Raw genomic sequence first — 25548 nt, 5'->3', positions numbered from 1 at the left:
ATACTTTTACGTATTTGGGGGGGGCCAGGTATGGAGAACACACGGCCCTCCAGATGTTGATGAACTACAATTCCCACCATCTCTACCACTGGCCATCTTGGCTGGTGCTGATGGGAGTTGTAGTTCAGCAACTTGGGAAGAGCCCCAAGTTCCCCAAGTTCTCTGTTTTACCAAAATTGGCATGAGATTCTTTTCCTATGTGCCTCCTTACCCCAGCTGGGGAAAATATATTAAAACAAATTAGTCATTCTAACTCGTTTTAATTTTCAATTAATCATATTAGCTCATTTAAAAGTGGACTTCTCGCAATAGCAGGCATGCCGGTTTTACATCTCTATATATAGAAGCACATTAAGTCCAGCGGTGTGTAATCCAGTAGTGACTATGGAAAGACCAAGCCTTTGCAATGCTCAACTTGTGCAAGAGCAGCAACCCCGGCGTCTAATTTACTAATTTGTCATGCAGAACGAGTGACTGTCTTTACACCCTATCAGGTTCAGATCAAATATTGTAACCCACAATTCATTTTCCTGAATATAAATAGCGAGCGACAATCTCAGAGAGTGTCAGTGTTCCCTCGCTGTGGTGTGAACACCCTACGCGGAATAAACGTGTTGGTTAAATTTCATCTAAGGAAAGAAAACGCTCCATCCAGGATAATTCAGCAAAGGGGTATGTGTACAGTTTCTTTTTCCCCTGATTAATTTGGGATTTCTGAAAGCTCCCAACTGATTTGCCTAAAGTCTGGAATTTAATCCAATGCTTAATTTTCATATCAGCAAAGAAATCGTGTGAGGGGGGAATAATGGGCACAAGCTGTTTTTCATGACTAGGAAGTGAGTCCTTTGCCTGCCTATCTACTATATCTATCTATCTATCTATCTATCTATCTATCTATCTATCTATCTATCTACAGTGATACCTTGGTTTACAACCATAATACGTTCCGGAGGTCTGGTTGTAAACCAAAACAGGCGCGCTTTCACCAATGGGGCCTCCCCCCCCAAAAAAGGGTTGTAATCCAAAAAAAATGGGTTGTAATCCCAAAAAGGGGACACACACTTCAGGGTTTGATGTAGTTGTAATCCAAAATGGTTTCGAACCAAGGTACTACTGTATCTATCTTTCTTACTGGTGGCTATTGGGGCTAGTACAGTTGAAGTTAGGGAGGTTGGGAGAGCCCAAGAGTAGACCTGAGTGCGTAAATGGACCAGCTTTCACTGTGTACCACCTTGTATCAAAATATTCCAGGGCGGTTTACAAATAATAAAAAGTTTATTCAGAAATAAGGCCCGTGGTGTTTCAATTAAGTGTGCGTAAAATTCCAGCCAAGTGGCCCATTAATGAATGGGTCTTAAATGCACACACACACACACACACAGAGAGAGAGAGAGAGAGAGAGAGAGAGAGAGAGAGAGAGAGTATATACACAAACATACCATTGCTACAGAAGTCTCCAGAACACCTCTGAGCTTTTTATATTTATTTTCTCTCACCTTTGTGGTCTGAGTCCTTAATGCTGAATAATGCCACAATTTGACATAATGTGTTGCGTGGCTTCTCATTTCATCTGTGGAAGACTACCTTCTTCTTGTGGTACAGTTCCACCCAATTTAAATGTACTGCTTAAACAACTCTCCATGCTTTGAAGTTGTGTCTTGGCATGGACAACAGGTGTTTGGATTGAACCCAGGCACAGATAAAGCCCTGCCTTCAAAGCATGCGCCTCATGTTCCAAAGAGAGCCACGTCAGGAGCTTTCAAAGGAAATTGGAACAATAAATCAAAGCTCTAATGAACTCTGCATTGCATTATCTGTGAATCATCATGAGTTCCCTGGCATCTAAAATGTAGGCTGTGCTAGGCCTTGCATGCTGATTGTTTTGACATGGATTTGACTAGTCCTTTGAAACAAGAAAAAAAACAAGGGCTACAATCTTCAATCCCCAACAATTTTAGCAGGAGTCAAGTGTCTGCTTAACTCTCTTCTGTTCAAATTAGTGAGACTTAAAAATTTTTTTCATTGACTGGATTGTACCGTATATGCTATCGATGATAACTGTATCCCATGAAATTGATTTCCATCGGCTACCTGGGTGGTGGCTTAAAATATTATTTGTTTCAGATCTGATGGTGCCAGGAGGCAGCTGTCCACAAGGCACTGGACAGTTGGTATATATCTATTATACATTTTGAAAAGTTTTTTTGTCTGCTCTGCATTTGGACACCTCTGAAGATATCATAACCAAATCTTGGATGATGGTTCTGAGATCAGGGAGCAGGTTTTCATCTGTGTTCGATTGCAGTTGGATTCCATTTTAAACCAAGATGGCGGACTGGCACTTTCAAAACTGCACTGTTTCTTAGAATAACTGAACAATGCTAGATACAAGGCTTCTAGTTTTTATTATCAGCCAGTTGGAAAATAAGAATGACCATTTTAATTCTTATCGTTTTTATCATTAAACGGATTTCTTACCCACCCTTCGCCATAAGGTCCCAGGGCAGATTGCAACAATATAAAAAAATCAATATTTAAGTTAGAGAGATCGCCGGAACTGGTCCTACCATTAGGCAACAAGAGGTAGCTTGAGGAAGGCAGAAGACTTTGGGGTTGTGCTAAACGGCAGCATTTGTCTGTTGTTTAGGGCAACTACAAATGTAACATTATTTGAATGGCCCTTTGAGGCACCCTTAACAAATTCCCAGGATTCCTTGAGGGAACCCCTGGCTCCTAGATTGGTATAAAATGGCTTTAAACGGATGATGTGGATGTGAGAAGACAGAGAACCTGGCTTGATTTCTTGCGCTCAGCTTCATCAAAAGCAACCTGCTGAGACTACAAATCAAAATGCAATTTATGTTCAACTTCACTTTCAGTTTGGCAGCACTGCTACAAACCCAAACGTTTGGAAATGGTTAGCTGCCCCACTTTGCATGGCCAGGGACACTTGATTCTCACACAAAATCTGCAGATCTGAAAGGTTTCGGGTCACTGAACGATTTGGTTATCAAATCTGATTTGTGGTTTCTGTGACATTTCAGCAGCAGGGGTTTCCATTTCACATAGCCCTGGTGAGTGCCAACCATGCTGGGTAGAAGGAACTGTAAACTGGCTGTTTCAGAAGAAATAGCTCAGGGGAAAAGGAAGTAACCATTCCCACTTGAAACATGACTAGGACTGATCCTGTCATGAGCCAAAATGAAGCTATCTGTCTCAGGAGGCAGACTAGGAAGGGCAGCAGATTGTGTATCCCCTCGCCCTGCTGCCATCCCAAGGACGACCAGGCTGCCAAAATGAATGTGTTTCAAGGTGCCATTGCTAGCAGCTGCCAGGCTGAGCAAAGCCTTTCAAAATGTGCCTGGTGTCTCCGCCGTCCCTGCAGTCAGTAAATGCTGGACCCTGCCTTGCCTTAAGGAGTGAAATGGCTTTGGCTGGCCCTGAACATGACCCATGATCTACCCATCAGCCTTTAGGGTTGCACCCAATGTTTATCCTACCCATAGAAATCAATGAACATGACTAATAGGTATCTTAAAGCCATTTGCACATACCAAAATACGTATTTTATCAAAATAATTGTTCAAGTGAAATACAATTAAGAAGAACCCTTTACCTTTACCTTACATTAATAGTGAAATAATTATTAAGCTCTAACTTAAGATGATTTTTTATTTACAACAAACTTAATAATGCAAGCACATTGACATTTGGCAATAACAAAAGTTCCTTTAGAAACACAATTTACAAAGACCCATAATCTGGTATCTAGAAACTTGCTATAACATGAAATAATGATAGGTGTAAATATACGATGCAAACAACTAATAATTATAAATAGCAGAATGTAGGCACCCTATATATATATAGAAATGAGCAAACCAGTGATATTTTAGGGAGCAGGCTAGCAGGCGGGGCCCATTACTTACACCATAGGAGCCTACAAAACACTCTTGCTGTATGTAGGTTTTATTTTATTTGTTTTTTATCTTATATTTTGGAAATGTACATCCAGGTTTTTTCCCTTTTAAGTTTTTTGGGTGCCCCCAAAAGAGGGGGGCCCTAAGCTATAGCTTGTTTAGCTTATACCTAAATCTGGCACTGGGTCTCACTGATGAGTCACAGATAGCTGGAGACAACTCTGTGGGTCTAGGCTCAAGGGATGCTTATCTGGAGTGGACAGGCCCACTCCCTCTCAAGCTGAGTACACACTAAACCTTCATGGCGCATCCTGGGCACATTACCCCCCTCAAACAATACTAGGCACCGTAGTTTGTTAAGGGTTTCTGGGAATTACAGTTCTGCAGGAGGTAAAAAGGAGGAGGGACGCAGGTGGCGCTGTGGGTTAAACCACAGAGCCAAGGGCTTGCTGATCAGAAGGTCGGCGGTTCGAATCCCTGTGAGCTCCCGTTGCTCGGTCCCTGCTCCTGCCAACCTGGCAGTTCGAAAGCACATCAAAGTGCAAGTAGATAAATAGGTATCGCTCCGGCAGAAAGGTAAACGGCGTTTCCGTGCGCTGCTCTGGTTTGCCAGAAGCGGCTTAGTCATGCTGGCCACATGACCCGGAAGCTGTACGCTGGCTCCCTCAGCCAATAAAGCGAGATGAGCGCCGCAACCCCAGAGTTGGCCACGACTGGACCTAATGGTCAGGGATCCCTTTACCTTTAGGAGGTAAACTGTGGTGCTCAGAATTCTTTGAATGTGCCTTAAAGGTTCAGTGTGTACGCAATCTCAGCCTTGATTCCTCGGTGATTTCCAGACACTCTGCTTTTGGGGAATACTTCCCATTCTGCTCTGTCTGGTGTTGTGCAAACTTTGCATGTTGCAGAGGATGATGCAGAAGCACATTCCACCCCGGGCACACGATCTGCTCATGTCAGGAAATAGGCCAGGCTTACTTGGCTTTGCCATCACGCTCTTGCAAGGCAAGAGTTCATTAACTACAAGTGTACCCTAGAGCACACCTTGTGTTCTTTCCGCATCTTCCACTGTGGATCAAAATAATCAGTAGTGGTGGGCATAGCTCCTCTTCCCATGCCCTCCTCCCTATTAAAATGGGGTGCTTCCCACTTTATGGGATTTCACTTTATGGGGCCCAGAACGTAACCCAAGCATAAGTGGGGAGACGCTTATATAGCGTCAACCTTCCCCATCTTGGTGTCCTTCAATCAGAATTCATTGCAAGGTGAAGTTGGAGGAGAGGTGGAAAGAAGAGCAAATTTGTCCGTGGCTAGGGGGCGCAATCTAGCTATGGCTCTGACCAATATATCACAGTGTCTGAGAATAAGGATGCAACTACGGTATGTAGAGGCGAACTGCATAATTTCCTGGGAACTGCTCCTGCTTAGAGGTCTGAAACAGATACATTTTCACTTACCTTTAACATAATGTTGCAACTGCTATTTAATAGTACAGTGGTACCTCAGGTTAAGAACTTAATTCGTTCCGGACGTCCGTTCTTAACCTGAAACTATTCTTAACCTGAAGCACCACTTTAGCTAATGGGGCCTCCCGCCGCCGCCGCACCGCCACTGCGCGATTTCTGTTCTCATCCTGAAGCAAAGTTCTTAACCCAAGGTGCTATTTCTGGGTTAGCGGAGTCTGTAACCTGAAGCGTCTGTAACCTGAAGCGTCTGTAACCCGAGGTACCACTGTACAGAGCAACAGGGCCAGGAGGAATCCTCAGAAAAGTGACGAGTTGGCTTCATGGTTTTTCCCACATCTCAATTTTATTTTTTTACATACGACACACGTGATATTTCACAATATATCGCCATGTTGAATATTACAAAACTGTTACCATGATGTGGACTTCAAACCGATTTTGGGCGATGTATCAATACATCACCCAGCCCTAATGACAATATTGGCCATTTGCTTTTTAGTTTTTTTACTAATAATATTAATAATTCTTGTCATGAAATTTGTGGTTTTTTTCATGATTATGCCCTGAGGCTGCTTTCAATCCAGACAACCTGTTTACTGAGCATTCTTCCCGATTTAGGAACATAAGAAACTGCCTTATACCAAGTTAAGACCATCTCATCATCATCAGAATGGAACAGGATTTCTTTTCGTCCTAATTTTTAAGCAAACTGGAGTTCTAGTTAATCATAATTTTAATAATAATAATTTATTATTTATACTCCACCCATCTGGCTGGGTTTCCCCAGACACTCTGGGCGGTTTCCAACAAAAGATTCAAAATACATTAAAACATCAATCATTAAAAACTTCCCTAAAGAGGGCTGCCTTCAGATGTCTTCTAAACATCCGGTAGTTGTTTATTTCTTTGACATCTGATGGGAGTTCAACAGCAACTGGAAAGCCACAAGCTTCCCTCCCTCACTGCACTGTGAAATCACCCTTAATGTCTGCTTTCTGCTCCTAAACTACTTACTAATCTAGAAAATGTTCCTTTCTCTTAATCTCATGATTTACTCAGCAGGTTTTGCTGAAGGGCATGATGCGGAGACTAGCTGCACTTTTAAAAGTCTCAAAACCAATGTATTTTTTCCCCTCCCACTAGACAGCAATATCTAACCAGACTTTGTGAAAATGGAAATGACTTATCGTCCTGTTGTCACCACCCAGCCACAATGCCACACATCCACACGGAGTTTTGAGTGGCAGACGGACCTCTGTGACTGCGGCAGCGACTGTCGTGTTTGTGAGTGAAGTTCAAAGGTTTGGGGTTTTATGGCCTTGGGGGACTTTGAACATCAGCCACGATTTAGCTGTACTATAAAACAACAGCCAACCTCTCTCTATAAAAGCCAGTCTCTCAGTGTTCCATCACACACTAGTGTGACCATTCTCAAATAGCAAGGTGGGCTTTCCATGCAGGGCAAGAAGTGTAGAATCTGCCACTGGTTTTCCCCAGCCACTCTGGCCGGCTCCCAACAGAATATACAAAAACACAATGAAACATCAAACATTAAAAGCTTCCCTATACAGGGCTGCCTTCAGATGTCTTCTAAAAGTCAGAGAGTTGTTTATTTCCTTGACATCTGATGGGAGGGTGTTCCACAGCGTGGGTGCCACTACCGAGAAGGCCCTCTGCCTGGTACCCTGTAATCTCACTTCTCGCAGTAAGGGAACCGCCAGAAGGCCCTTGGAGCTGGACCTCAGTGTCCAGGCTGGACGATGGGGGTGGAGACGCTCCTTCAGGTATACTGGGCAGAGACCGTATCTACTCCGTTTGCAGTCCAGGTGCTCTCAACTTGGGGTGCTGTCAATTATTGGGCACCTTCCAGGCCCTAGATATCTCTTTTCAGGGTTCTTTGCCCTTAAATTGGATTTGGATTGGCAGTCCTTCAAACAGAGGACTGTATTCTGTAAAGTAGGACACATGGCAGCTTAAAGGGAGGTGTCAGGAAGGGGAGGAGAGGCACAGCAGTCTCTAGAATAACGATTTCCTCTGAAAAGTTGTTTGGACTGAGAAACCAACCCTGGAGCAAGAATTGTACAAGGCCAGCCAGCTCTCCCGTTGGCTTCTCAGATAACTTGGTCCACCTGAGGTGAGGAACTGCAGTCCCTTCTCTGCGGGGGCGGAGCAAGGTGGGTGCAGTGGGTATGGTCTGCCCCAGGTTTCACCTCCGAGGGGGGTGACAAAATGCCGTGTGGCACTCAGCGTCTGTGAGAGACGCCTTGGCATGCTTTGGCTTACCGCTGCCAAAACGGCTCTCCTGTAGGGCGGCAGGCAGACTCCTCGTTGCAAGGCATGCAATCCCCGCTGGAAAAGCTCAAGAACTCTGGCTTCCCCCCCAAAAAATGTGAAATAAAGTCAAACCATTTTTGCAGGCAAAAATTTCAATGTGTGTGTGGGGGGGGGGGTGACAAGAAATTTTCTGGACCGGGTACCACCTGACCTTGCTACGCCACTGCTTCTCTGGCCATTAATATGGTGTTGCAGAACAACCAAGATCAAATCAATAGCCCACAGTGACTGAAGGCTGCTCTGGCAGTGCAGGTCTTAAGATGCCCAGGTCCAGCTGACAGATTTCCTCCCTAGCATATTATAAGATCAGATGGCACCACACCCCATTAATGGCCCCAAGTGGACTCCTTTTCTTGTCCCCATAGGAGAGAAGGACAGCTACTCACTTATATGGGGAGAGACGAAGCGCTGTACAGGGCGACCCTGGTGTGGCCTATATGGTCTGACCTTCCCTCCCAGGGAGATTAATTATTATTCTACATAATAAAAATATAGGTTTTGCTATCCAGACATCATGCATTCCATGGAAATCATTCACAGGGGCAAGTGTTCACATAACAAGCCAATAATTTCCAGTGATTCCTATTGGAAAATTTCTAATGTGTCCCGACCATGGAATTTTTACTCCCAAATACCCCCCCCCCAAAAAAATAATAATCCAGGAAAACATTGGGGGAAATGCTCTGATTTATCTGATTGCTCCCCCTACCTCCATTCCTCAGCCAACCAGCAAAATGCAAATGAGGAAGTAAAAATGCTCTGTTTGGGTATCTGGATCTATGGTGTGTATGGCAAGGCTTGGATATGAATTCCTCATGTTTGGATAAATGAATTTTTGCTTAGTGAACTTTTACAAAACAGAATGTGTGTGTCTTTACCTTTTATCTAAGCCTCCGCTGCCCTTGGCTCTGTATGTGCTTATGACTTGAATTGCACACACCTTTGGCGAGTCTTTGCAAACTCACAAACAAGTTTGGCCAACCCATCATGATGACTGATAATTTCCAGTTGCATGTAGTAACTGCAGAAAGAAATCCAAGACGCAAGGAATTGTTGACCCAAGAGCAATTGGTGCCAGAGAGTAATTTGGGAGTTAGGGAACTGCCTTCCCTGAGTCATTTTTGTCTTTAATGATTGGCAGTGACTTTCCAGGGTTTCAGACACTGGGCACTCCCAGTCTCGCCCTGGAGATACTGAGGATTGGATCCTTAGGCCTTTTGTCTGCAAGATAGATGCTCTAACCCTGAGAAGTGGTCCTCTCTTTGAAAGTGTTTCTTCATCTCAAGACACCGTGCCTCTAAATGCTTCTGAGACCAAGCAGTGAAATTCCATTGGCTGCGTGAATACTAGAGGGTGAGAAAATGCTAACCTTTGTGTTTGATTCCCCCCTCTCTCTAGGTCTATGTGGAACATTCTGCTTCTTCTGCCTAGGATGCAAAGTTGCCAAGGACATGGAAGAATGCTGTTGCTGTGGACCGAGCGTCGCCATGAGGACTCGCTACCGGACTCAATTTAGGATACCGGTAAATTACTGGATAGGGACGCAGGTGGCGCTGTGGTCTAAACCACAGAGCCTAGGGCTTGCCGATCAGAAGGTCGGCAGTTTGAATCCCCACGACGGGGTGAACTCTCATTGCTTGGTCCCAGCTCCTGCCAACCTAGCAGTTCGAAACCACCTCAAAGTGCAAGTAGATAAATAGGTACCACTCCGGCGGGAAGGTAAACAGCGTTTCCGTGTGCTGCTCTGGTTCGCCAGAAGCGGCTTAGTCATGCTGGCCACATGGCCTGGAAGCTGTACGCCGGCTCCCTCGACCAGTAAAGCGAGATGAGTGCCGCAACCCTAGAGTCGTTCGCGACTGGACCTAACCTTTTAAATTACTGGATAATATTTGTGTTTCGCGTTTCCAGGTTGCTCAACAAACACTCCCCAATTAAGTGTTATGCAGATAACATCTTAAATAAAGAAAATAAAGAAAACCAGCAGAGACTGGAAACAGAATGATCCATCCATCCCTAATCAAAATACAATTCAGTCTTCTGCCATGAAATTTTGCTTTTTTTTACTCTCTGCAGGGATCCATCTGTTGTGACTGCCTCACCACCACTTTCTGTGCTCCCTGCAATCTTTGTCAGCTCAAGAGAGATATCAACAGGAGGAAGCAGCTGGGGATATTCTAGAAAGGTTTGTGATTCCCGGTTTACAGCCTAGGAGCAGGGGTGCAGGGTGGAAGGGGTGGTAAAAATACATTGTTCTTCGATGCTGTCAGGGGTTCAGAAGCAGAGACGCAGAGAAGGGTGGAAACAGAGAGCGAGGGGGAGGAAGCCGAAGGGAGAATGAGTGATGATGACGACCCGAGATCTCCAAGCCTAAGCAGTGAGTCAGAGGACTCCCAAAAGGGAGCCCCAGTGAGCAGAGCAAGGGGGGGATCCGGGGGGACACCCCAGGAGGAAGGGAACAGAGGAGATTCAGAGAGCAGCAGCTGGAAGTCGGGACCCACGCTCAAGACTGAGAGCAGCAGGGAGGAAGGCAGCCAGGCATCGGGTTCCGGAGGCCGTCAGCAGGAGGGAGGGCACGAGTCAGGGGTGGTCACGCCCTCCTCAGAGAGCGAGGCAACGGTCAAGAGGAAAGTAGAGAGTTGGGCGCGCGCGCCAAGTTCAAATGCAGCGGAAGCTGGAGCAGTAAGCAGCCCGGAGAGTGAGCCAGGTCCCAAAGCCCGCCGAAAGGAAGCGGAAGGATCAGGGGGGTCAGCGTCAGAGGAGAGTAGAAGGGAGGAGTCCCAGGGGGGCAGAAGGACCCAGAGACGTAGGGAGAGGCGAAGGAGGTGGAGCAAGGCTAGGGTATTAAGCTGGTGTGCAAGAGGCGGGGACTCAGATGGGTCTTCGCCGACCTAGGGCAGAAGGTGTAGAGCTGCACGCTGCAGTTCGGAAATGAAACCTGTAACTCAATAAAGACTCTTTTAAAGTGGACGCTGTGTGGCGTGGTCCTATGTGAGCTGGGACCTGGTAGCAGCTCTGACAGTAAGACCCATCTCATCAAAGCTTCAGAAACCTGAAACCTCGCAGCGGGAGCAGAAGCCGCTAGGGGAGGAAGAGGGGTGTCTGTAAGCAAGCTCACAAAGGTTAGCAAGATGACGGAAGAACAGAGGATCTCCGCGCTGCAAGAGGCAGTGACCCAGTTGTCCTCAGAGGTATTGGCTTCCAAGAAACGGGAGGAGGAGACTACAGCCGCCTACAGAGACCTACACGCCAGGTTTGAAATGCTTGTTAAGCAAGGGCAACCGGGACCCAGACCGGAGGGCGTGGGATTGGCACGGAGAGCAGGAGGGCTTGTGGCTCACTTCGATGGGACTTTGCAACAGTACCCTAATTTTAGAGCAGACGTAATGTGCGCACTGCAACTGCTGGCAAAAGACTTTAGAGATGAGGAAGAGAAAGTGGGGTTCATATTGTCCCATTTGCATGGGGATGCCAAAGCCTGGCTGCGCAATTTGTGGAGGGATAAAGATCCGGCGCTTCAGAATGCAGATGCCTTTATCAAAGCGATGGATGCGTGTTTTTTGTCTACTATTGATGTGGATCTTGCCAGACGGGAGATTCATGGACTAAAACAAGGGAGGGCGAGCGTCCGGCAGTATCACGCCCGATTTTTTGCGCTGGTCAGTGCTTTAGAATGGGATCGGGATTCGCCCCCTGTCAGAGACCTCTTCTGGGAGGGTCTAAGTTCTGCGGTTAAGGATGAAATTGCAAGGGGGGAGAGGCCCCGAAGCACGCAGGAGGTGGTCCAAAGGGCGCTGACTGTGGGGGTGAGGCTGGAAGAACGTCCATGGTGCAGAGATGAAGGACGTGGAGGGCGCGAAGCAGCGAGAAGTTTCTCTTTCGTTCCGAGGGAAGCAGCGCGTGCGCAATCCACACCTCCGCCAGGAGGGGGAGGGGAACCGATGGAGGTTGGAGGTGCAAGGGCTCAGTCAGCAGCCAGAGCCCTAGCACCGGCAGCAGTGAAAGCGAAGCCTCCTAGAGGGAACAGGAAGTGTTACATCTGCGAGGATCCAGGCCATTTGGCGAAGGAGTGTCCCCGGAGGCTCCACAAGCATACTGCAGCCTCAGCAATGGTGACTGCAGCAACGCAGCAAGGAGAACCACAGCAGGGAAACGACGATGTCTGGCTGGAGACGGAGGCACTGGGGCCCAGCCAGACGCATCTGTGAAGCAGTCCCCAGCGATATTGCAACCCACGGATCCCCTCCCACCCAAACCAGTAGTGCAGCTCACAGCGTCTCTCCAGCTACCCGACGGCGTCACTATCGAAGTGCCGCTTTCTGTGGATTCTGGAAGCAACGCAGACTTTATAGCGCAGAGCTTTGTGGAGCAGCACGCTATACAGCTATTGCCTGCCACTCTGCCCCTGCAAGTCGTCACAGTGGATGGCAGAGAGTTGCTAGGGGGGCAGGTGGTGAAGCAGACGCCACCGATGGTGATGCGCCTTGGCAACCACAGGGAAGTCATCAGTTTTAATGTCACCCAACTGTCGGACACGCCCATTGTGTTGGGCATGAGTTGGCTGGACAGGCACAGTCCGACACTGGCTTGGTACCAGAGACAACTGATCTTCGGCTCCTCTTATTGCGCAGAACACTGCATCCTGCCCCGTCGGGAGGGAGAGGAGGAGGAATCACAACTGCAGTTGGGAACGTTGCAAGCGGTCCCCCACAAATACGCGAGCTTTTTGGAGGTCTTCTGCGAGAAGGAGGCGGACAAGCTACCCCCTCACCGGCCATATGACTGCAAGATTGACCTCCTACCGGGGGCGACGCTGCCGAAGGGGCGGCTATACTCCATGTCTGAAGATGAAATGCAGGAACTCAAACAGTTCATCGAGCATAATCTGGAGCGTGGCTTCATCAGAGAGTCCAAGGCAGTGGGGGGCAGTCCCGTTTTCTTCGTGAAAAAGAAAGACACGCCCCAAAAAAGACTCGTTGTGGACTACCGCCTTTTGAACCAGATGACCAAACCGTCTGATTACCCCATGCCCAGGATTGACGACCTCCTCGCGACGGTGCGCAAGGGACGCGTGTTCACCAAGTTGGACCTGCGAGGGGCGTACAATCTCATCCGCATGCGGGAGGGCGATGAGTGGAAGACGGCCATGTTCACACCGCTGGGCACCTACGAATACAGAGTTATGCCCTTTGGATTACAAAATGGCTCTCACTGTTTTCAAGCTTTTATGCATCACGTGTTGGAGGGACTCCTCTACAAGACATGCGTCTGCTTCCTGGATGACATCCTGATTTTCTCTGACTCGCAGCAAGCTCACGACCGAGACGTGAGGGAGGTGCTCAGCAGGTTGCAACAACATAGACTGTACGCCAAGCTGGAGAAGTGCCAGTTCGACACGACGGAGGTGGATTTCCTGGGATACAAGTTGTCGGACAAGGGGATAGCCATGGACAGCACCAAGGTTCGTGCGGTATTGGATTGGAAGAGCCCGCGCAACCGGAAGGAGGTCCAGCGGTTTGTCGGCTTCGCCAACTTCTATCGCAAGTTTATCAAGGGGTTCGCGATGCAGACGGCAGCAATTACGGACACGCTCAGCTCCAAAAAAAAGAAATTCATCTGGACGGAGCAGGCGGAACAGTCCTTTCAAGCGCTCAAGCATCTCTTCGCATCGGAGAAGCAACTGCTGCATATCGACCCCAGTAAACCGTTGAGGGTAGAGACAGACGCGTCAGACAGAGCCGTGGGAGCTGTCCTGCTGCAGCGAGACCCGCAGGGGGTGTGGCGGCCGGGAGCGTTCTACTCCAGAAAGCTCAGCAAGTCGGAGCAGAACTACACCATCTGGGACAGGGAGTTGCTGGCCATTCATGCAGCTTTCAAGGCGTGGAGGCACTTCCTAATCGGCGCCAAGCACACGGTGCAGGTCTGCACGGACCACAAGAATCTGGAGCACTGGCGCACGGCTCAGTTCCTGAACCAGAGGCAGATACGTTGGGCGGAGTTCTTTGCTGACTTCAATTTCCGAATAGAGTACGTCCCAGGAGACACCAACATCATGGCGGATGCACTGTCCCGAAAACCGCAATACCTAGAAGAGGTGACGCCAGCGGCGGCCATGCACATCTTCGCACCGACGGCGTGGGCGTGTGCCTCAGCTACAGTAGACCTGGATGCGGTGCGACGTGCATTGCGGGACGACTCATTCGCGCAAGACAAGATGGCGGAACTGCTCAGAGGCACGGCTCCCACGGACGAGTTCCAGGTGCGGGACGGCTTGCTCCTACGCAAAGGAGCTGTCTATGTACCAGGAGACGACCTTCGCGCCAAGGTACTGCAACAGTTGCACGACGCACCCACGGCCGGTCACTTTGGCACAGAGAAAACGATGGAATTAGTCGCGAGAGACTTCTGGTGGCCCAGGCTGAGAGGGGAGGTCGCGGACTACGTCGCGAGGTGCGACACCTGCCAGAGGGCCAAGCCGGTACACAGACCACCGGCGGGACTGTTAGAACCGCTGCAAACGCCGTTTGAACCGTGGGAGAGGGTGGCCCTGGACTTTGTGACGGATTTACCCAGCTCGAGAGGCAAGACAGCTGTGCTGGTGGTGGTGGACTTGTTCACCAAGATGGCACATTTCATTCCGTGTGCGAAGGTGGCCACGGCGGAACAAACCGCCAAACTGTTCATAGATCACGTGTTCAAAGTGCATGGCCTGCCACGGTCTATCCTGTCCGACCGCGGACGCCAGTTCATCTCGTCTTTCTGGCAGAAGCTGATGGGTTTTCTAAATGTCAAGGTCAATCTGGCATCAGCAAGACACCCGCAGACCAACGGGCAAGCAGAGAGGGTCAATGCCATCATGCAGCAGTACCTGAGATGCTATGCCAATCAACAGCCTGCGACGTGGGTGGATTACCTGCCGCTAGCCGAGTTCGCTTACAACAACACGAAGCACGTGTCCACAGGAGTGACGCCGTTCTTTGCCAACAATGGGAGGCATCCCAGAACCTTCCCGGGACTGGAGAGAGTGGGGGAAGGAGAACCACAGACGGCGGACGCGTTCGCGTCAGAGCTGCAGGCGGTCCACGATCAACTCAGACGGCAGCTGGAGCTAGCTAAGCACGCCTACAAGGTGCAAGCTGACAAGCACAGGCGGGTTGGCGAAGTGATCCAAGTGGGAGACTGGGTCTGGTTGGCAGCCCACGCAGTGCCGACCAGGTCACTTGCCAAGAAGAAGTTGGGGCACAAGCAGATCGGTCCGTACCAAGTCGAAGCGCAGATCAACCCGGTAGCCTTCCGACTGGCGCTGCCGGAGGGTTCCAGAATGCATCCGGTGTTCCACAGGTCGGTGCTCACTCCCTACAAGGCACCTCACAGGTTCCAGGAGCCAGGGACGGCGCCAAGTCCGCTCCGGGAACGGACGGAGACGCGGGGGGTGAAGCACCAGGACCACATCAACGAGGTCACGGAGATTTTGGACTCCAGATGGGGGGAAGGGGGAGTCGAATACCTCTTAGCCAGAGAGGGCACCCGGGCCAGCGCCAATAGCTGGGTACCAGACTACGCTTTGGAGGAACCCCTGCTCAAGGACGAGTTTCATGCCCTCTTCCCACACAAACCCATGCCAGCGAGCTTCTTCGACGACTGGTTGTTCACACCCACACTTTCTTCCAGCACGTTCCATGGATTCGACTCAGAAGGGGAACCCGCACGGAGCACCCGTTCCCCAGAAGGTTCACCGGCAGGTTCGGCATCAGGCAACTCGTATTGGTGGGACGATCGACCAGAGGAGCAATGGCGCAGGAAGTGGCTGGAGATGCCAGGTCGAGCGACCGACGCAGAGACTGACATGGACGTGTTCGGGGAGGACCTCGGGTTCGAGCACGGCGGTACAGAGATGGAAGAGCAACAAGTCAACGTCGACGACCGCGAGGGGGAAGACTCGGAGGTCTTCAGTTGGCGGCCACCCACGGGGAGCGACCTGTATCCAGCATTCCCTCCCATGATGATGGAGCACCCAGCACCCACACCTGACAGCGGGGAGGGGGGAAGGGGGGGCTTCGAGGGGGGGATGGATGTCAGGGGTTCAGAAGCAGAGACGCAGAGAAGGGTGGAAACAGAGAGCGAGGGGGAGGAAGCCGAAGGGAGAATGAGTGATGATGACGACCCGAGATCTCCAAGCCTAAGCAGTGAGTCAGAGGACTCCCAAAAGGGAGCCCCAGTGAGCAGAGCAAGGGGGGGATCCGGGGGGACACCCCAGGAGGAAGGGAACAGAGGAGATTCAGAGAGCAGCAGCTGGAAGTCGGGACCCACGCTCAAGACTGAGAGCAGCAGGGAGGAAGGCAGCCAGGCATCGGGTTCCGGAGGCCGTCAGCAGGAGGGAGGGCACGAGTCAGGGGTGGTCACGCCCTCCTCAGAGAGCGAGGCAACGGTCAAGAGGAAAGTAGAGAGTTGGGCGCGCGCGCCAAGTTCAAATGCAGCGGAAGCTGGAGCAGTAAGCAGCCCGGAGAGTGAGCCAGGTCCCAAAGCCCGCCGAAAGGAAGCGGAAGGATCAGGGGGGTCAGCGTCAGAGGAGAGTAGAAGGGAGGAGTCCCAGGGGGGCAGAAGGACCCAGAGACGTAGGGAGAGGCGAAGGAGGTGGAGCAAGGCTAGGGTATTAAGCTGGTGTGCAAGAGGCGGGGACTCAGATGGGTCTTCGCCGACCTAGGGCAGAAGGTGTAGAGCTGCACGCTGCAGTTCGGAAATGAAACCTGTAACTCAATAAAGACTCTTTTAAAGTGGACGCTGTGTGGCGTGGTCCTATGTGAGCTGGGACCTGGTAGCAGCTCTGACAGATGCATTCTCTGTTGTCCTTAGGTATGACTGGGGGACGGGGAAGAGGTAAGGAGGGACCAATCCCAGAATCCCAAAATATCTGCCTTGTGTCAGGCTTTGGGTAATCGGCTTCCTCACCCACGGCCGTAAATGAGCAGATCAAACAAAAGAGAATTCTTATGAGTTCATTTCTTTAATAAACACAGCGAAGGACAAAAGAAAGCATATAACCAGAATGGCGGGGCTCCCAATTAAGCTCACTCCCTATTCCATCCCTATTAATTTACATCACTCCTAAATCTTGTAATCTGAGTTTGGAACCTCTGTGCTTTCTGTTCTGACACTTTCTGAGCTCTCCAGGACTTTAGGGAAGTGGGTGGATACTATCCAAAGACTGTGAATCTGTTAACTCTCTCTCTCTCTTCCAGTGTTTCTTCTGCTAGCTGTTCCCCATCCAGTATTTCCCAGCTTCTGCCTTCTGCACTATGCCCCTCTGCAAACCACTGTTCCAAATCTATACTGTCCTCCTGCTCCTGGGAAGATTCAGGATCCAGATCAGGGGGAAGGGGAGGCTCCCACCATTCCTTCTCAGTGCAGCCCTCCTCAGCACGGTCCCTGACACCTTGAAATTCTGCAAAGCAAAAGTCCCCTGCTATGTAACTCAGGACATTGCCTTGTGATCCATTGCCAGATACTGGTCGTAGAATCATGGAATTGTAGAGTTGGAAGGGACCACGATGATCATCTAGTCCAACCCCCTGCAATGCAGGAATCTTTGGCCCAATGTGGAGCTTGGAAGAGTCTCATGCTCTACTGACTGAACTATCTATCCCAATTAGCTTTATTCAGCACAATAAAAACGGGACAACCCGCCCCTACCAAATATTTGTTGTACAGGATTTCAGCAGAAATTACCAGCAGCCCGAAACCTTTGCTGGAGCAAACAGTACGGAACGCGAGATTATGTAAAATGACTCTGACACCATCGTTAGCCCACGCTTCTCAAACCCCATGTGCAATTTATGCTTATTCCCGTTATCGTTATGTAACCTTAATGCACATTTGATCTTTGCCCAGCAGGCTAGTTTCTACCCAGAACTCACACACCCTTCTCTTATCCTCCATGCTTGCAAGCAAGATCAGTATCAGGGTTCAAGGACACATCGCAGGTGGGCCAAAACATTAAAAAGAGCCTGGAGCAAGGCCAGCGAGTGGAGGGGACGTGGGGAGCAGGTCCTGAGAGTCCTGAAGGCCTGGGAGACAGGACTCCATTCAGCCACCTTTTCCCTTTCAGCAGGTTCATGAGACTGACGTAGGTTCCACTCCCCTCAGTTTTATAGCTTTCTGGTGGCGGATTTTCGCCCTGCTTGTGAGGCCGCACCTCTCTCCTCAGCGAACTTTTCAAACGCTTCTGCTTTTTTCCATAAACATTTACTAGATATTATCAAGCACGCAATACATTAAGGTCAAGGGCGCTGAGGTGTCAAACAGTTAAGGCATATTACTGCCTTGGGCTGTAACCCTGTACCTGTTCACCTGGGAATATGTCTCCCCAATGAACTCAGTGGGACACTTATGAGCAGACAGTGGTGAGGAACATCAAGCCCAAGGGCCCTCCACATGGGAGTTGTGGTCCCCAAACGCCAGAAGCTACCTTAGACAAAGTCAGACTTTTGGTCTATCTACCTGAAAACTGACAGTGGCTCTCTGAGGTTCCAGCTGGATAGCATCCCTAGCCCTACCTGGAGACACCAGGGAACCAGCGGCCTTCTGCATGCAGGTCAGATGCCCTCCCACTAGGCTACAGGCAACAGGGTGGTCAGGTGTGGCCCTGAAGATGAGAGGAGCTATCAAGGACTGGCCTGATAGCTACCTGGCAGAACCTTGCATGCCACAGCTTCCTGCCTCTGTATGTGCAATTGTGCAATCGCCAGCTCCTCCACAGAGGAGGAGCACGTAGGTCCTGGGGCAGCCATAGGGAAGCATGGTCCAAAGCGTCAGAGTCACAACCCTTCGTTCATCACTACAGGTCCCAATTTACAGCTGGGAACCCCTGATGCTAAGGGCCACTTCCCATGTTACCCAAGAGCTCGAGCTCAGTGCCACGGCAGATGCTTTGCATGCAAAAGGTCCCAGGTTCAACACCCAACACCTCAAGGTAGGGCTGGGAATGTCTCCTGCCTGAAATCCTGGAGAGCTGTTGCCCATCAGTGTACTGTAGACAATACCAAGCTGGTGGTCTGACTTCTTATGGTCCCTTAATGAACGACCACAGTGCTGAGCGAACAGTTTCAACAGCTACTACAGGTTGTCATGAAAGTAGGGCTTCTATCCAGCATTTGAATAATAGAATCATAGAACTGCAGAGCTGGTAGGGACTCCACGGGTCATTTAGTCCAACCCCAAATCTCAACAAAAGCATCTGTGGCAGATGGCCTCGGTCCAGTATACCTGAAGGAGCGTCTCCACCCCATCATTCTGCCCGAACACTGAGGTCCAGTGCTGAGGGCCTTCTGGTGGTTCCCTCACTGCGAGAAGCCAAGTTACAGGGAACCAGGCAGAGGGCCTTCTCGGTAGTGGCACCCGCCCTGTGGAATGCCCTCCCACCAGATGTCAAAGAGAAAAATAACTACCAAACTTTTAGAAGACATCTAAAGGCAGCCCTGCTTAGGGAAGCTTTTAATGTTTAATAGGTTATTGTATTTTAGTGTTTTGTTGGAAGCCACCCAGAGTGGCTGGGGGGACCCAGCCAGATGGGCGGGGTATAAAGAAGAAGAAGAAGAAGAAGAAGAAGAAGAAGAAGAAGAAGAAGAAGAAGAAGCCATCCAACCTCTGCTTAAAGACCACCAACAAAGGAGAGTCCATCATCTCTCACTGTCAAACACCTCTTACTGTCATAAAGTTCTTCCTGATGTTTAGTCAGCATCTCCTTTCTTGTAGCTTGCATCTGTTGGTTTGGGTCCTACCCTCCAGAGCAGGAGAAACCAAGCTTGCTCCATCTTCCATGTGAGAGCCCTTGAAATATTTGAAGATGGCTATCACATCTCCTCTCAGTCTCCTCTTTTCCAGGCTAAACATACACAGCTCCTTAAATCGTTTATCATAAGGCTTTGTTTCCAGATCCTTGATCATCTTGGTTGCCCTCCTCTGCACATGTGTGTGTGTGTATATATATATATATATATATATATATATATATATATATATATATATATATTTGCTTTCGTAGATTTTCACGGGTACAGGAATGCAGGTTTTGGTGTCTTCGGGTGTCTTCCCGTGTAAGAGTCGGGGTGTCTGGGCGACGTTTCGACGAGGTCTCACTCGTCATCTTCAGGCTGGTGCTTTCGGCTTCTTGTTACTGGAACAGAGCAGAATCTGGTGTTTGAGTTCCTATAAATACTGTTGAGGGGTGTGGTGTATAGCCTCCAACGTTCTGGGCAGAGAGGAAGTTCCTAGATTAGTGTGCCTTTTCTTCTTTTGTTCCTTAATTACTTGAGGGATATCTTGAGTGATTTCATGAGTGATATTCTGAATACCATTGGGTGGGTCATTAAGTGTAGATTAGTTGCTAAAGCTTTCGTGTCTTGACCTCTTGAGCTTGTGAAGAGTTTTTCTGAGAAGATGGCTGTGCTGCATTTAGTTGTGCTCTGGCTTGGCTTCGTGTATAGGGGCGAGCTGTAATTTTGTGCCTTGTGCCAGCCAGATCTGTGTAGGGATTGCAGGGGGGTGCAGCATCCGGAGGTGCCACTATAGTTTGGCTACTGGATGGAGTCTGTAATATGTCTGTGGAGAGGGTCTGGGTTTGGGTCTGGTGTGGTTGATTGGTGACGGCGTTCTGTGTGCCTCTGGTTCTGGTGTCGGTTTTTGTGGGGAGGGCTAATTTCCAGATGTCAGGCAGGCGGGACGTGTCGTCACGCTTGTTCATGTTGTGAGGGTGTTTCTCTATCTCGATGGCTTCCATGATTATTCTCTTGTGGTGATGTTCCATGTTAAAGAGCAATTTGGAATCTGCAAAATTAATTTCGTGTCCTGTTTCTTTCATGTGTTGGAAAAGAGAGGAAGTTTTTTCTTCTTTTTTGACGGCATTCTTGTGTTCTGCGATACGTGCATTTATTCGTCTGTTTGTTTGTCCAATGTACGTGGCTGGGCAGACTTTGCAGGGTATTTCATAGACCCCTTGGTTTTCGAGCTGGATTTTGTCTTTTGGGTTTCTGAGGATATTGGCTATTTTTTGGTTGGTGCAGAAGGCTGTTTTGATATTGTGTTTATGGAGGATTTTGCTAATTTTGTCTGTAGTGCCCTTGATGTAAGGAAGGAGGGCCATGCCATTGCTTTCTTCTGTGTCTTGGTTTTTGGGGGGTGTTTCTTTTTGGATTAGCTTCGTAACCTTGTTTTTCTGGTATCCATTGGCGATTAACACATTTGAGAGATTCTGTAACTCAGTTGTCAAGTGGTCTTTGTCAGCCAGGCGTTTGGTTCTGGAGATGAGAGTCTTGGCTACGGAGTTTATTTGTGCAGGGTGGTGGTGTGATTGTGCATGTAAGTAGCGGTTGGTGTGTGTTTTTTTCCGGTAGATAGTGTGTCCTAGGGAGCCATCAGGTTTTTTGTAGATTAGGACGTCAAGAAAGGGGAGTTGGTTGTTGTCTTCTATTTCCATAGTGAATTGTATTTTGGGGTGTAGGCTGTTGAGATGTGTGAGGAAGCTATCTAGTTTTTCTTTCCCGTGTGGCCAAATTACAAAGGTGTCGTCAACATATCTGAGCCAAAGTTTGGGTTTGTGTTCTGACTTGTCTAAAGCATTGGTTTCAAAGTGTTCCATGTACAAATTTGCGATGACCGGTGAGAGGGGTGATCCCATAGGTGCTCCTTCTATCTGTTTGTATCTTTGTCCATTGTGGATGAAGTACGTGTGGATGAAGTACTGCCTAACCAACACGTACTTCATCCACAATGGACAAAGATACAAACAGATAGAAGGAGCACCTATGGGATCACCCCTCTCACCGGTCATCGCAAATTTGTACATGGAACACTTTGAAACCAATGCTTTAGACAAGTCAGAACACAAACCCAAACTTTGGCTCAGATATGTTGACGACACCTTTGTAATTTGGCCACACGGGAAAGAAAAACTAGATAGCTTCCTCACACATCTCAACAGCCTACACCCCAAAATACAATTCACTATGGAAATAGAAGACAACAACCAACTCCCCTTTCTTGACGTCCTAATCTACAAAAAACCTGATGGCTCCCTAGGACACACTATCTACCGGAAAAACACACACACCAACCGCTACTTACATGCACAATCACACCACCACCCTGCACAAATAAACTCCGTAGCCAAGACTCTCATCTCCAGAACCAAACGCCTGGCTGACAAAGACCACTTGACAACTGAGTTACAGAATCTCTCAAATGTGTTAATCGCCAATGGATACCAGAAAAACAAGGTTACGAAGCTAATCCAAAAAGAAACACCCCCCAAAAACCAAGACACAGAAGAAAGCAATGGCATGGCCCTCCTTCCTTACATCAAGGGCACTACAGACAAAATTAGCAAAATCCTCCATAAACACAATATCAAAACAGCCTTCTGCACCAACCAAAAAATAGCCAATATCCTCAGAAACCCAAAAGACAAAATCCAGCTCGAAAACCAAGGGGTCTATGAAATACCCTGCAAAGTCTGCCCAGCCACGTACATTGGACAAACAAACAGACGAATAAATGCACGTATCGCAGAACACAAGAATGCCGTCAAAAAAGAAGAAAAAACTTCCTCTCTTTTCCAACACATGAAAGAAACAGGACACGAAATTAATTTTGCAGATTCCAAATTGCTCTTTAACATGGAACATCACCACAAGAGAATAATCATGGAAGCCATCGAGATAGAGAAACACCCTCACAACATGAACAAGCGTGACAACACGTCCCGCCTGCCTGACATCTGGAAATTAGCCCTCCCCACAAAAACCGACACCAGAACCAGAGGCACACAGAACGCCGTCACCAATCAACCACACCAGACCCAAACCCAGACCCTCTCCACAGACATATTACAGACTCCATCCAGTAGCCAAACTATAGTGGCACCTCCGGATGCTGCACCCCCCTGCAATCCCTACACAGATCTGGCTGGCACAAGGCACAAAATTACAGCTCGCCCCTATACACGAAGCCAAGCCAGAGCACAACTAAATGCAGCACAGCCATCTTCTCAGAAAAACTCTTCACAAGCTCAAGAGGTCAAGACACGAAAGCTTTAGCAACTAATCTACACTTAATGACCCACCCAATGGTATTCAGAATATCACTCATGAAATCACTCAAGATATCCCTCAAGTAATTAAGGAACAAAAGAAGAAAAGGCACACTAATCTAGGAACTTCCTCTCTGCCCAGAACGTTGGAGGCTATACACCACACCCCTCAACAGTATTTATAGGAACTCAAACACCAGATTCTGCTCTGTTCCAGTAACAAGAAGCCGAAAGCACCAGCCTGAAGATGACGAGTGAGACCTCGTCGAAACGTCGCCCAGACACCCCGACTCTTACACGGGAAGACACCCGAAGACACCAAAACCTGCATATATATATATATCTACGAAAGCATATATATATATATATATATATATATATATATATATATATATATAACATATACGTTCCAATCATTTAACATAACTTCTTACCTTGTACAATATTTTAGACTTCCGTCAACAGCCTCTGAAGATTTTCCATTCTTTATCACACTTGTTCTGCTTTTCTTGATTTCTCTATTTATTTCTCTATTTTTTATCACTTTTTATCACTTTATCACTTGTTCTGCTTTTCTTGATTTCTCTATTTATTTCTCTATTTTTAATTGTCCTTAGCTAATAATTCTTTTCAAAGTCTTCCTTGCAATATTTCACAAAATCCTCCTTACAGAACCTCTTGCAGTCCTGCTAGCGTAATCTGTTTATCACAATTGCTTTTCAAATATTTACCCCAGTCCTCTAAGAATCTCTGATCCCACAGGTTTTGAATCCTTCCTGTTAATTTATCTAATTCTGCATAGTCCATTAATTTCATTTGCCATTCTTCTTTCGTCGGTAATTCTTCTTGCTTCCATTTTTGTACCAATAATATACTTGCTGCTCCTCTGCACATGTTCCAGCTTGTCAACATCCTTCTTAAATTGTGGTGCCCAGAACTGGACACAGTGTTCCAGGTGTAGTCTGACCAAGGCAGAATAGAAGAGGACTGTTACTTCTCTTGATCTGGGATAAGCATCATAGAATCATAGAATTGTAGTGTCGGCCTATGTTGCTGCTTCCAGCCTCTCAGCCTTGCTTCAGTCCAATTGCTTAAGTGCTTAATGTTGCGCCATTTGACTGGTTACCTACCCGGAAGCATTATAAATAGCTCTTATCTCTTTTGCTGTATTTTAGGTGTTCCTGCATTCAATAACCTGCATATTCGTGTGTCCCTGAACTTGATGTATTTCAAAACCTGGTGTTGAGATTTCCACTCTGCTGCAGTACAGTGTTCAAAACTTGGTAGTCATCTAACCAGAAAAAATACAGCTGAGACAGTTGTTATTCGTTTTTAGGGGGGTGGGGAGGTTTGAAGGCTTCTGGGCCAATTGCCAGAATTTGGGGCTGATTGCTGGATTATTTTAAGTAAAGGCATAATTTGTTTAAGAGAAGTTGCAAAATGCCAACTCCCAGATCCATTAGAGGCAACCAGATACTGACTGCATTCCATTTGCTACGCACCCGAATAAGCACACTTGTAAGCTTTGTAAGCCACTCAATTTTCCATAAAAGAAGCCAGGCCAGCATGCATGAAGTACATATTGTATCCCTCCCCCTTCCTATAAATTATCATTGTTGTTGATTAAAAAATACCTTTTACTTATGGTCACCAATCTAGGCGATGCACGTTACTAGACATAATTTCATATCTGTAATAATTGTAATAATTTTAGTATATATGTATACTTTTCTCTAGGTTTTTTGGTTTATTATTTGTGGACAAATGCCTCTATAAATTAACATTAACGGCTTTTGATGGCTTGTGGTTGAATAAATGCCATTCGGCTGGGTAGCAGCTACAGAGAGTGAGAGAAAGCATGAATGTATCTACTAGCCAGTGAAAGAGTCGAGAGGTTTGCATCTTTTCAGCTGGCCATGAAAGGAGCCTTGGCAGGATCCGAGGACATGAGTTTATTTCTGGGGTTGAACTTATGCTGTTTAATAGACTACCACAATCCGTCTCAGAGTTTTCCTGCTCCCCTGTGTTCAGTGTTTATGCTTTTAAATAAACAAATATTTCAAATACAACAAAAACTCTCCTTGTGATGTTGCTGGTGAAACTTCCCTCTTCTACACCTGATCCTGGTAAACACACACACACACACCATTCAATACAGTGGCATTTTGGTTTTCAAACTTAATCCGGTCCAGAAATCCGTTTCAAAACCAAAGCGTTCCAAAACCAAGGCACTCTTTTCCATAGAAAGTAATGCAAAATGGATCCATCCGTTTCAGACTTAAAAACAACCCCTAAAACAGCAATTTACCATGAATTTTACTATCCAACGAGACCACTGATCCATAAAATGAAAGCAATAAACAATGTACTGCAGTCACACAATCAATCAATCAATGAATCAATCAGTAGCTGAACAAGGTTCCACACAGTCACAAAAACAAAACAATAAGAGCCGCAAAAACAAAAACACAAAATAAATAGCAAAAACAGACAGACCTCAGCATAACACTCAAAACGGAAGCGTACCACTCAAAACAGAAGCGTGGCACTCAAAATGGAGCATGTTTGACTTCCGGAAAAAGTTTGCAAACCGGAACACTTACTTCTGGGTTTGCAGTGTTTGGGTTCCAAGTTGCTTGAGTACCAAGGCGTTTGAGAATCAGGGTACCACTGTTTCTGTATTAGGATCATCTAGTCCAAACTCCTGCAATGCAGGAATAGACAGCTGTCTCTTTAAAAATAAAAATAA

At 47.8% G+C, this 25548-nt stretch overlaps 1 protein-coding gene across 1 annotated transcript; it reads left to right on the top strand.

Annotated features, from left to right (window-relative positions):
• The first annotated feature begins 528 nt into the window (after positions 1 to 528).
• Positions 529 to 24874, top strand: LOC309540124 (placenta-specific gene 8 protein-like). The gene is made up of 5 exons (XM_082236814.1): positions 529 to 672; positions 6530 to 6670; positions 9119 to 9243; positions 9794 to 9902; positions 23975 to 24874. The coding sequence occupies exons 2-4, from the start codon at positions 6559 to 6561 to the stop codon at positions 9896 to 9898; spliced, it is 342 nt and encodes a 113-aa protein (XP_082092940.1). The 5' UTR covers positions 529 to 672; positions 6530 to 6558; the 3' UTR covers positions 9899 to 9902; positions 23975 to 24874.
• The last annotated feature ends 674 nt before the right edge of the window (positions 24875 to 25548 follow it).

This window comes from Podarcis vaucheri (genome assembly GCF_965113315.1).
Source record: "Podarcis vaucheri genome assembly, chromosome: 9".
NCBI classification, from domain to species: domain Eukaryota; kingdom Metazoa; phylum Chordata; class Lepidosauria; order Squamata; family Lacertidae; genus Podarcis; species Podarcis vaucheri.
This window is presented reverse-complemented; position numbering and strand designations above follow the sequence as displayed.